Below are 12,748 nucleotides of genomic sequence, written 5' to 3' on the forward strand. Positions count from 1 at the left end.
GATTAACATTAGTGTTCTGTCACATAACTCTAGATTTTTAGATTTGTAATAATCCTGACTTCAAATGAAGAGGGATATCTTCAAACGTAAGCGATTTTCGTATGATTTGCAAGAATTTGGTAAAGTATTGAAAAGGGTAAGATCTTCTGAATTCTCATCAAATCTATAAATTGTCTATTCATCTTGTCTATGGTATGACATCCACTTGGCAAATTAGAATAATTAATTTTATAGTCTTGAGATGAGAATACTGCTATACTACACTTCTGCCATATTTGGCGGTATCACTCTATAGTAAAAACATTTTCCACCTTCAATTTGAATGACTGAAAGTATGAAAAGAAAGAAGAAAGATGAAAAATAGTCATTAGAAGTTATCACAACATACATACATACATATGGTCACGTCTATTTCCCTTGCGGTGTAGACAGAGCCAACAGTCTTGAAAAGACTAACTGGCCACGTTCAGCTATTTGGCTTGATGAAAGAATTGAGATTCAAATAGTGACAGGTTGCTAGCCCATCGCCTAAAGAAGAATCTCAAGTTTGCAAGCCTATCCCTTAGTCGCTTTTTACGACATCCATGGAAAAGAGATGGAGCGGTCCTGTTATTTTTTTCATTGGTTATCAAACCTGTTTTTACAGCGCAACTACTACAATTACTAGTTGGAGCGTTAAGTTTAAAAATCTAAGCTTCTAACACCCGAATTAAGACGTCAATTATGCTAAAATGATCACCAACAGTCAAAATCATCATCGACAAAACTATCGCAGTTATCTGAACGTCACAATAGCATACTTCGTATCTCGCAATCAGTTGAATTGAATAGTCAAATTCGCCTGACGGGGCCCGTTGTGTAGCGCAAAAAAACTGGTCAAGGGCGTGTCGGGCCCAGTGTGGGCATAGGCATTATTAGTCGCTCATTACAGTGACATGCGAATGGGATTTGGGAGTGTGAAAAATAGCGAATTTTTTAAAGCAATAAATATTTTAATTTCACTTCAACAACAGACATACATAATAACAGAGAGTAAAAAAATATTCGATTTACAAGTTCGGTTACTTTACGAATACGACATACAATTATCACGTTTCCATCCCTTACGGGGTAGACAGTACCGATAGTACTCACACTTCGTTTACTGAATCTATTCCCGAAAATCACCAAAGAACCTCATCACCTTTCCACGCACGTTTACTTAAATGGCCCTATAACGGAGCTGAGATTTAGAGGTTTTCTTTGTAACTGTTGAACCCTAAAAATGGCGAAAGCCCGGGTTGAACCCAAAGCTTGGGGTCGTTGCCTCGTAATAGTCGTATTTGCTGTCTCCCTGGTTTTTGTTCTGTGTGTTAAATATTAAATGATAAATAGCAGTTCGTACGTGCGGCGTGGTATTAATTTTTGTAGCGTTATTTCTGCTTCATGTAGCGATGAGTCAGAAACGAAGCAGTCGAGCGAATTACAGCATATTTGTAACTTGTTTGAAACTTGCCTTTGAATTTTAGCAGTCCAGTTGAAACGTGTCTTTTTGGTCTATATGGTGATCGGCTCTGTCTTACCCGTTACTTACGGGTAAAGCGAGTAGAGTTATATTATAATACCTAATTACCCTACGGATGAAACGAATACAGTATATAATACAGTGAACGTGGCAAGTAGAAAGGTTTAATCTCTGCATCCTTAAAAGTAGTGTGATTTTATGTATGTGTGGATATCTCTCGGGCGTGAAATTTCCTCTGCTCTATGAAGATGCTGTACCACTTTCCACCAGAATTCGTTAATACTGATACTCAATTGATCACGCAAGCCCGCCAGGCGGAAACTATTCTGATAATTCCACTTTCCTTCCCGATTCACCGGCGTTTGTTCTCGGAATTTATTTATGTTTTGCGTTTAGGAAAATACTGGCTATTAAACATATGTTAATCCCAGGTATCCGGGTATGACGACACACAAAAAGTCATACAGATCGTGACGAATTTGGTTTAGTATCAAAAGGGTACAAATGGTTGAACTCTGAATCAGCGAATGCCGCGATGGACATCGCCGACATGCGTCGATGACTTTTATTTTTCGTTTCTAAAATGGCATTATTCAAATTATACTATTTTCTACCAAAATTAGCTAAGCATGATAGTCTTTTATTTACTTATAAATAATACCGTTTGCATATACGTTAATGTATCTACGTCCGGTCAGTCAATTAGTAGGAACATCGCAAGAGACTGTTCGGTTTTATGTCTCTCCTAATGTAAGAGCTTACCTGAGGTACAATTCTCAATTCTCAATAAAAAAAACCATTTAAATAAGACTGATCAAAGCTAAAGTTCATTTGCTACACATTATTGCTATCACCAACCATCAACTTTTTGTCACGTAGGTAACAACAGTTTTTTTTATCAACATCTGTCTCAGATCTAACTTGTCGGCGAAAAATGACGGATCTCCGGCACACGTCACCGACTCGGACGGGCCATTAATAACTTAATGACTGAGGTCATTGCCCGTGGTCAAGATGAAAAGGTTACATTGGGTTAAGACGGGGTCTATTCTAAGAAAGGACAAAAGAACATCAAAAAGTATTTTATGATTCTATCATCGTTTGAGAATACTTTTGAATTCTTTAAAGGTGTTTTTTTTTCATGGAGATCATAGGATAAATCGCAAGATTTTAACAAGGCAAGTACAAGCCTATTTCTATTAACAAATATAAAAAAAATGATTCGCTGAATACAATATATATTCAGTCCTCTTTCCCAATGTGTCTATGTTACACATTAAGGTTTTCTCTCAATGTAAAATATCATAAAAATCGGTCTAGTAAGGTTTTTTTTTTCGTTTTAAACAAAAATACAAGTATTTTCTCAAAAATAATGAGTCATCAAATGAGTATTTATTTAGGTGTGTTATTCTGCGCACGCGCCTATAAACTCGTGCTACCGTGACGATCGACAGACCGCGACCGCGGCCGACATCGAGAGTGAGGTAAATACTTTTCCTTTAGCTGTGTTTCTGGTTCACATCCTTTTAAATCAATTCTGAATTACCTCACTTATCCTTTTATATATTTAGAAAAATAAAAAATCCATTGAAATTAAAATATTATCAAATTGTCTTAATATATCCGCAAGTTGGTGGTATAGATGTTTTTATATTGTAAGACAGAGCTGAGAGGAATGAATTGTGGTCAGCACTTTCTATGCCGTGTGGTTCCCGGCACCAATACAAAAAATTAGTTAATTCTAGTTTTAACAAAGGCATTTAGTAAAAACTAGTTCTAACTAGGGAAAACGCGTTCTAACTAAAAACCAGTTTTAACTGTAACATAGATAATAATTATACAATATGATATTGTGCCACAACCTTTCACAGTGCCGTGTGGTTCCCGGCACCATTAATAAAAAACCTCATGGATGTCGTAAAGGGCGACTAAGGAATAGGATAGGATAAACTCTGGATTCTTCATTAAGGTGATGGGCCAAAAACATGTATTTTTTAAAATCTCAACACTATCATTAAGCCAGACAGCTGAACGTCTCTGTCCGTGGCCGTACAGAAAGAGGAGATAGACTAAACATATGAACACAATAAATTTAAAAAAAATCTCCGAAATAAAATCTAGAGTCTTCAGCATTACGAACTAAATCTTCATTTCACAGTCAAAGCTAACCTTATAATAGGTTCTTCGTTTGTCGTTCCTTCGTTAACTACCTATAATCTCCCGGAGGGGTAGGCAGAGACTATATCTTTCTACGCGCTACATTAATATATGCGTAAACATAGTTTAAATTGACTTCCCACATCTTACGCAAGCAATCTTTCGCCAAAAGACTTTGAATGCATAACTCCATTATCCGAACATGCCTTTAACAGACAACTAATAACTAAGCGTTACAAACATTTACCTATTTAGGCTTAGCATTTAAGTTATCTAAAATTATGTTTATATGAATTATGAGGCGTTGCGAATTCAGCAAATACGGTGGAAATGATGGCTTGCAGTTAGCGAGTTAATACTAACATTAGCTGAACGATCTTAAGATGTAATTGCGATAGGTTATAGTGCAAATAGTCTATGGTTAGGTAATGCCACAGAGCACGGAACGCCCACACGAAATTCCTCCCCTGTCATTCCACCATTATGCATTCTCCGCCTCCTAAAATCCGCCCCAGGCTGATCATGGTCACAATTCTGCTGGAGTTTTAACTATTATCTCCCTGGGCTACTGTCACTAAGCATTTATAAGGATTCGGAAGGGGGTTGTAATGTTGATCGCTCAATTTAATATGGAATGTCAAAATTTATTTAGTGCTGTACATGCATAAATCATAACGCCTCTTTCCCGGAGGGTTAGGCAGAGACTACATCTTTTCACTTGTCACGATCCATGCACACTTCTTTCGCTTCATCCACATTCATAACTTAAAGCTCGGCAGTTTCTGGTAATGCTGTGATTGCTTATGGCTAGTGCTATAACTAGTTGGTATATAACCATGGACCTTAGTCCTTGCCAATATGGGTGAGGTTCCACTGCAACGTTGCGTGGATTAGGCGGGTGTCGCTTCCTGTATAACCTGACTTACCAGGTCAGGTTTTAATTTAGTATCTAAAACAGTTAACCCTCTGCCCACTACTGCCTGCTATTTCGACAATATATAACCCGCGAAGAATAGGTTTCCCGAAATTCCCGCGAGACCAGAATTTTATAGAATCTTTCGTATAACATATTCTTGTTAAAATATATACAACTTTTATTAAGTTTTTTAACTCCTACTAAATAATATAAACTAGTATTAATTATTTAATAATAAAAAAAAACTATTCTAAATTACAAACTAAAAATATTATTATTACCCGCGAAGGATAAAGCCGTGAATATGCATTAATCCTTCAAATCACTAAGTATCCAGTGGTCCAAATTTTTCCTGTTTCATTGTTCAACATACAGAGCTTTTTCGAGTGATACAAAATGGCGGATCGAACAGCTCCCACTCTGCTCGATTTTAGGCTGCGATTAGGCAACTGTTATCGAAAACCATAAATAATATCGGTAATGTCAGAAGCGTGATCCACGAGGAAACGGCAAGCACAACAATCCCATAACCGCTGCATTGCCATTTATTCCGCCATAAGAAGCGAGATTAATATATTTCTGTATTTAAAAGGAAAAGGCGATTGACGAATTTAGCAAAGAACAGCCGAAGGTGCTGATCGGATTTCTTAATAATATAATGAATACGAAAAATTGCGAGTACGCAAGTTTGTCACTCGTTTACATTTGCAAATGCTCTTGACTTTAAATTAAAATAAATAAGATAAAATGTATTCACTAGCTAACCAGCCGAAAGTTAGAAATGACGTAGGCATCCACTATGGAAGAATCTAAGGAAATTACGAAAATATTTGTATATTTTTGTCCATAGCTGAACATAAGCATACAAAGATTTAGCTAAAATTTAGCACACCCATATTCTTTTGAAAATTCCCAAGACCCGAGTAATATTTAATGTGTAACAAATCAAACCTTTCAAAACCTAAGGCCCATCTAGTCACGTATAAATAAGACGGTATTTTACGCCGATTGACACATTTATCATCGGCGCGACAAGGCCGCGTGCGCTGCGCCCACGCATCTCTAATCGACACTAATCGCCGATCTAACGGACGGTTAACTCGCTGATGGTCTATTAAACACTTTATGATCAGCACGGAAAATTAATTGAAGGTAAAATTGCAGTTATCCATGTCTATACTAATATTATAAACGGAATCAAGTTGTCTTTGAAAAAAAAAACAAAATCAATCTTTTTTTTTAATTTGGTACAGAGAAATAACAAAGAACATTTTCTTTCACGTTTCTTTCAAATATCACGAGCACCAGATTAAAGTAATAATAATATAATGATTGGTGAACATTGCCAAATCTTTTGACATCATGTAAAGCATTACATTCACGCTGTCTTAGCGGATCCAGCTGAGAATGCACTTTGAGGTTGAATAAATAAATGAATCTGCTATTATTATTTGACACTGGTCTTTGCCTAAGCGCAGTAACATATCTCAAAGCAAGAAAATATACTATATATTCCTAAGAAAAAACGTGAATATTAAGACATTCCTTGAAACCTCTCTTAATTCTGCACTTAATGTATAGCGTGTGGAAAATCTCGGTATTTGTATCATATCCTGTCTGGAGAATGCCAAGCAACTATATTGAGCGATTAACATTTACGACATAAATTATACGTTGTTATTATAGTAAAATGGATCTTTCGCAAACGCAGACGCAGGAAAAGCCTGTAAATCTTTTGAATTGAATACCCACTGTAGCGGGAGCGATGATTCGGCTCGACCGCTACCAAAGGGAAGATCTTCCGCCAGGCTAGGTTTTATGCCTGGGGAACCGCGGCTCCGACGATGTTGAGTCGGAGGTTGTATTTATGCTCCAATCCGCGGAATCTTTGTTTGCGCGATTTAGACTGTTCGCTGCTTTTGGCCGAGCGGGTCATTTTCTTCACAACGATTGAGAGCTGTTGTGTGACATTAGTGATCTCGCCACACCCACCTACTTCTTCATGAGTTTTTTTTTATTGAATTGAACCGTGCGACCAAATAACCATAATACTGGACCTACTCAAAGCTAGAGTTTCTCACAAACTGTAATGAAGTCCACTTAGAAATGGGTCATCGGTACGTGGTCGCGCTAGAATTTGACCTGTGCATCACGCTATTTATTTGGCACCTAAATCGTTCGAGCGCTGATGAAATCTGAGAATGATAATGCCCTATTTTCTCGGAAACCACACGGCTAAGCCACTCTATCTGTGACTTGAATACTCAAACGTAAATCCTCCACAGTTCAATTCGAACATCGAAGATGTCAATAACTTTCTCCATCTAACCCGACTTTCATCCGATCCCCGGTGTGACGTCAGTGAATAACTCAGGCGCATGCATCAAGATACTTGCAACAGACAGACATACGACCCACAGCCAACCCACAGCAAGCCATGGGAATTTGCATCGCAAATTTTGCCCTCAAAATTTACGAGTAATTATGCTTAAGTTGTATATATTACAACCACATTAAAGCGTATTTAAAACTGCGTTCTTAAATACGCTTCTTCTACGTTCTTAGAAATCTTTTCAAGTGTAAAACATGGTCGTGTTTATGCTGTTTTGTGGGGCATTAGGCTTAATATATAATATATAATATAATCGGGAATACGGAAAAAAATACCGTGTGGTCCCCGGCGCTTTAGAATAGGACCACTCCCTATATTTCCTACGGATGTCATAAAGGCGGTTAAGGGAAAAGCTTATAAGCTTGGGATTCTTTTTGTAGGCGATGAGCTAGCACCTGTCACTATTTGAATCTCAATTACATCTTAAGTGGAACAGCCGAACTTGGCCTTTTGAGTCTTTACAAGACAATTGGCTCTGTCTGATCTTGCCGCAAGGGATATAGACGTGATTATATGTATTGACGTGATATACGTACGACGTTTAGACGTGATATTATTTATATAAATACGCTAAAACGAGAGAGAAGGGAATATCCAAAATCGGGGTGGACAGAGCCCTACAACAAATCCTTATTTATAGCCTTAGCTAACTGCAAGAAAGAGGTTTCACACAACAAACTTCGATATTGCAAAAAAAAAAAAGAATTCAAATATTGTTCTACAAACTCCTAATTCACTTGACGCTGACCATAAATTTTTCTTCTTATTTTTTTTTACAGTTATCGCACCACCCGTACGTCCATCTCAGTTTGGTCCAAAGGTTCGACTGGCAGAGAATGCCTTGTGGCTTTAAGTCCACCTGTTGTACATTTTCGTGCATAAAAATTTAAGTGCCGTGTGGTTCCCGGCACCAATACAAAAAAGAATAGGACCACTCCATCTCTTTCCCATGGATGTCGTAAAAGGCGACTAAGGGATAGGCTTACAAACTTGAGATTCTTTTTTTAGGCGATAGGCTAGCAACTTGTCACTATTTGAATCTCAATTCTATCTTAAAGCCAAATAGCTGAACGTGGCCTATCAGTCCGCTCAGGACTGTTGGCTCTGTCTACCCCGCAAGGGATATAGATGTGATTATATGTATGTACGTATGTAAAATTTAAATAAATAAAAGACTAACAATAGACATAGTCGCGCGGCAGGTGCGTCCCGCGAGGTGACTGTAAATCTCTCAGCGACGCTGGAGAGCTAATTAGGGCCCGTTAGGACTGCGTTGTGACTGTAATCTGCGATGCGACCTTTACGGCCATGAGTAACGGCCGGTAGCAGGCGCTTAAAGGAATCCACCATGGAGGATGTGTTAATAGGCATTTTAATAGTAACGTATTAGTGCAATCTTATAATTATTTAAAGTTAAGAGAAGTTCCCGGCACCAATGAAGAAAAGAGAATAGAATAACTCCATCTCTGTGCCATGGATGTCGTAAATGGCAACTAAGGGATAGGCTTTAAACTTAGAATTCTTCATTGAGGCGATGGGCCTTGCACTATTTGAATCTTAATTCTATCATATCAGATCTATGTATATCACGTCAAGCCAAACAGCTGAACGTGGCCTATATTTTTTTTCAAGATTGTTGGCTCTGTCTACCCAGCAAGGGATATAGACGTGATTTTATGTATCTGTATGGAAAATATATTGAGTGTCCTATTCTTAACTGACCACACATCACAGTATTTATTACATTAGTATGGACAGTGTCATTACAAACTATAGAACTAAAGATAATCTCAAAGACTTAGTATTATACCTACATATGTAATGCCGCGAGACACTCGATTAATTCAACTCCACGCTTCCGGAAAACCTATAGGCTGTAAGTTATAATAATTACTTGTCACTATTCTCTATTACCACGGAGTTAGCGTGGGGTCAAGCTAATGCATCTCCAGCAACGGTGCCGTACCTCACACCTCCATGACTCACGCGGAACGGGATTCCTCGCCAATTATAAGTACCCGAAACCGCCGAGCTTGCATGAAGAGAGTTATGAATGTGGATGAAGCGAAGGAAGTATGCAGAGATCGTGGCAAGTGGAAAGAGGTAGTCTCTGCCTACCCCTCCGGGAGAGAGGCGTGATTTTATGTATGTATGTATGTATAATTATCAGCATATGCTGGGTTCCCGTGGGTTTAGCAGCTTTTGTTAAGGCATCTGTGGCGCAGCGGTAATACGCACTGTCTGCGACACTGGAGGTCCCGGGTTCGAATCCCGGCCAGGGCATGAGGAGAAAAATAACTTTTTCTGGTTGGTCTGGGTCTTGGATGTTTATCTATATAAGTGTTTATTATTAAATATAGTATTATGTATAGTATATGACAAAACCCAGTAAATGTTATGGTAAGGGGTGGGTATGTTACGAGTAGGGTATTAATTTATCTTTTTTGGCTCTAAAGAAAATAAGAACAAGAAAGTAAAGAAATAATTTTATTCAACTTATAAACTTTTTCCCACGTGATTTATTCAATGACCGTATTATTAAACTGTTATTATATTTACATAATTACATCATTTTATGTTACTTTAATAACCTATCCTTTGATTAGATACAATGTGAACGATCACACAGTTGTTGTGAACCCGACTTCACATACATAATTCAAGGTAGCTCTTCGGGTATATGACCCCGGCTACCGCATGCCTACATTATCTTATCCTGCCTAGAATCTGTGCCAGAGGTCCCGTTTGCAACTAGTTTGGACTTGTCAAACGGTGCTTCTAATCATAAAATTAGTATGACGTATGCGAGCGTATATCTAGGATTACAGGATGCCGTTATTGGCAAAAACTCGTTATGAAGGCAGGTTTTCTGTGTTTTATGACTTGTTTTGATTTTTTAACCGACTGCCGAATGTGGGTTATGCTTTGCATATGAATGTTAATTGAATTGTGAAAACATCGTAAAACGTAGGAGGTATGTTTAAGTGTCACTATTTGAATCTCAGTTCAATCTCTGCAGACAGCTCTTGCGGGGTAAACAGAGCCACAGAGACTCTGTTTACCCCGCAAGGGGCTGAGACGTGATTATATGTATGTATATTTTAGTGACACCTACTGATTTTAGATTTGTATGTTTGGGTTTAATTTTGTATTTGTATTATATAAAAATTGACTTATTTATTCCAGGCTTCGTTCACGTGGGAATTTCCATAATTTTACAATTTCATAAGAAAAATCCTACGCAATGAACAAACTTCCGAAATGATATCGATAAAGTTCTGCCATGCAGCGGAAATTCTATCGTGATTTCCCGCCCCCGCGCCATTTTAAAACACAGTCATTATAATATTGCGATACGTTCCGTTTTATGAATGGGCCGCCACACTTATGTATTTTCGTAATTATATCCTAAAAGTGATCTATCTATTAAATTTATTTTTGATGGTGGTGGGTGTACTGGCGCCTTCGACGTGTGATTATTTCGAAATTTTTACGCAATTTCCATATGCGGCTTTATATCCACATGTTTATTAGGTCCATAATTTTATAACATAAAGGTGTAGTTAATGAAAATAGGGGTCGTGGTAATTAAACCAATAGTTAGAATACATATATAATAGAAATGGTAGGTTTTAACTAGAAATTACTTAAAAATTATTTATACGGCAAAAAAACGTTTGCCGGGACAGCTATTAGAAAAAATGGAACACTGTAATAGGCTCAACAACTCCCAATTCTATATCGGTACTGTCATAGAAAAGCGCGAAGCTCAAGACCGAGCGGGATGGCGACGCACTGTGGATGCCCTCTGCCCCAGCTAGGGGACATAGGACCTTAAGTCAAGTAAGTCAAGACTTTCATAGAAGAATGAATGAATGAATGAATAAATTTATTTGCAGGCAAAAAAGGTAAAAAATACATAGTAGGACAAAAGTATGTCTAGGTAGAAGTTGCTAGAATCTTCTACAATTTTCTTCTTAATACATAAAGAAACTGACCTTTGGTGTCGATGGGTGCTGACGCCAGGCTCGGTATCTCCGGCTGGGGCGGCTGAACGCGGGGCCCCGGCCACGTGGTGGTGCCCCCCGCGCGGTACCGCGGTCGAGCCCCCCCGCACCCGTCCGCCACGTCGCGGAGAGTAGACGCGTCGGCCGAGTACTCTGATAACATACATACATACATACAATCACGTCTATATCCCTTGCGGGGCAGACAGAGCCTACAGTCTTGTAATGACTGATAGGCCACGTTCAGCTATTTGGCTTTAAGATAGGATTGAGATTCAAACAGTGACAGGTTGCTAGCCCATCGCCTAAAAGAAGAATGCCAAGTTTATAAGCCTACCCCTTAGTCGGCTTTTACGACATCCATGGGAAAGAGATGGAGTGGTCCTTTTCTTTTTTGTATTAGTGCCGGGAACCACACGGCATCTATAACAAGTGTTTATGTATAAAAAATTATAAAAAACACCATTTATGAACATAGGGTCTCGTACAAATATCACGTCTTCATTCATCATTGGGTAGACAGAGCCAATGATCCCGAAAAGAGTTGACAGCCACAGGTCTACTGATTAGAAAGAATTTCTTCAGGATTAAGTTGTGTCTTGGTACAATTCAATTGTAACATATATAGTACATATAATGATGCCCAAAATAACTATTTCACGCGGACGAAGTCGCGGGCACAGCTAGTGTGAGATAAGTTAGACGACCACTTGTAGGTAGTAATCTATATAAGGCTAAATTATACCGTCAATAATTTTCTTTCTAGAAGCCTTACTGCATGTAGCCAATACAATTTATTATCATAATATACATTGTTTCCCTGCTGTGTGTCCTAACTAAGCCATTGGGTCACGTGATAAAACGCAACACAACACCGTGTACCATGTTTTGTACACTCGGCAAGTGCAATAGGTGAATACGTACAGTCAACACCACATCAACCTGTATCATTCACTGCGAATTGGCCTCTATTGCCGCGTCAGATGCGATCCGTGCAAAGTAACTTGATATGCAGTTAACTGTACATGATAACTACCAGTGAAAGCGTTATTATTTGCAAACTAGCGACCCAACCCTGCTTCACGTGCGCTAGACATTTACAATTGTTTTAGAAATTGTTTGTTTGTACGACCTTTTCTCTTTGTGAGAGGTCCTCCAACGCGTGATAAATTTATAATTTTCAAACTAGTTTTCTTTTACAATTTATATTTAAATAATGTAACTACAGAAGCATACATCAAAAAAAAAAAAGTAAACGATAGGTTTACAACAAAAAAATAAATAAATAAAAATTAAACGCTGTTCTAAAGGAATTATTAAACATTTATAAACAACGATCCAAAGGCCATAATCACACGGTGCCCGCCTGAATAGTCCCTAATTTGGTGTATTTTGTTGATATCATTTCCCGCAGTGCCTCACTAATGGTACTTATCATGGCTTACGGTAAATTGCCGGTTAGATAGCTCAGTCCTTTGTCATTAGCAATTATATTTGCGATCAGCAAAATTGATACAAAGTAATGGGAGATCAGAAGAATTTATGTGACTAAATAAAACACAGATAACATTAAAATTCGGTAACAGACAACAAATTAAAATTCAGTACACTCTGTACGTCAATTTTATTTATATTTGACATTCACACATTGTGATTTTGTCATTATTTAAGAAAATGCTGCAGTGCAGTTTGTTACCGCTTCTTCTGCACCTGCTGCTGCTTTGGAAGTGGCATTAAACTTGGTTTACAGTTTTGATTAATTCGATTTTTGG

The 12,748-nt window shown here is 38.1% G+C and overlaps 1 protein-coding gene across 3 annotated transcripts in view; it reads right to left on the bottom strand.

Annotated features, from left to right (window-relative positions):
• The window catches only part of LOC106138439 (protein outspread), a 290,023-nt gene that overhangs the window by 18,657 nt on the left and 258,618 nt on the right, over positions 1–12,748 (bottom strand). For all 3 annotated transcript variants that reach the window (XM_013339589.2, XM_060944352.1, XM_060944351.1), the window contains exon 6: positions 10,968–11,129. In XM_013339589.2, coding sequence (XP_013195043.2) covers positions 10,968–11,129 — 162 coding nt within the window. The remainder of the gene's footprint in view (positions 1–10,967; positions 11,130–12,748) is intronic.

This window comes from Amyelois transitella, chromosome 5 (genome assembly GCF_032362555.1).
Source record: "Amyelois transitella isolate CPQ chromosome 5, ilAmyTran1.1, whole genome shotgun sequence".
NCBI lineage: Eukaryota > Metazoa > Arthropoda > Insecta > Lepidoptera > Pyralidae > Amyelois > Amyelois transitella.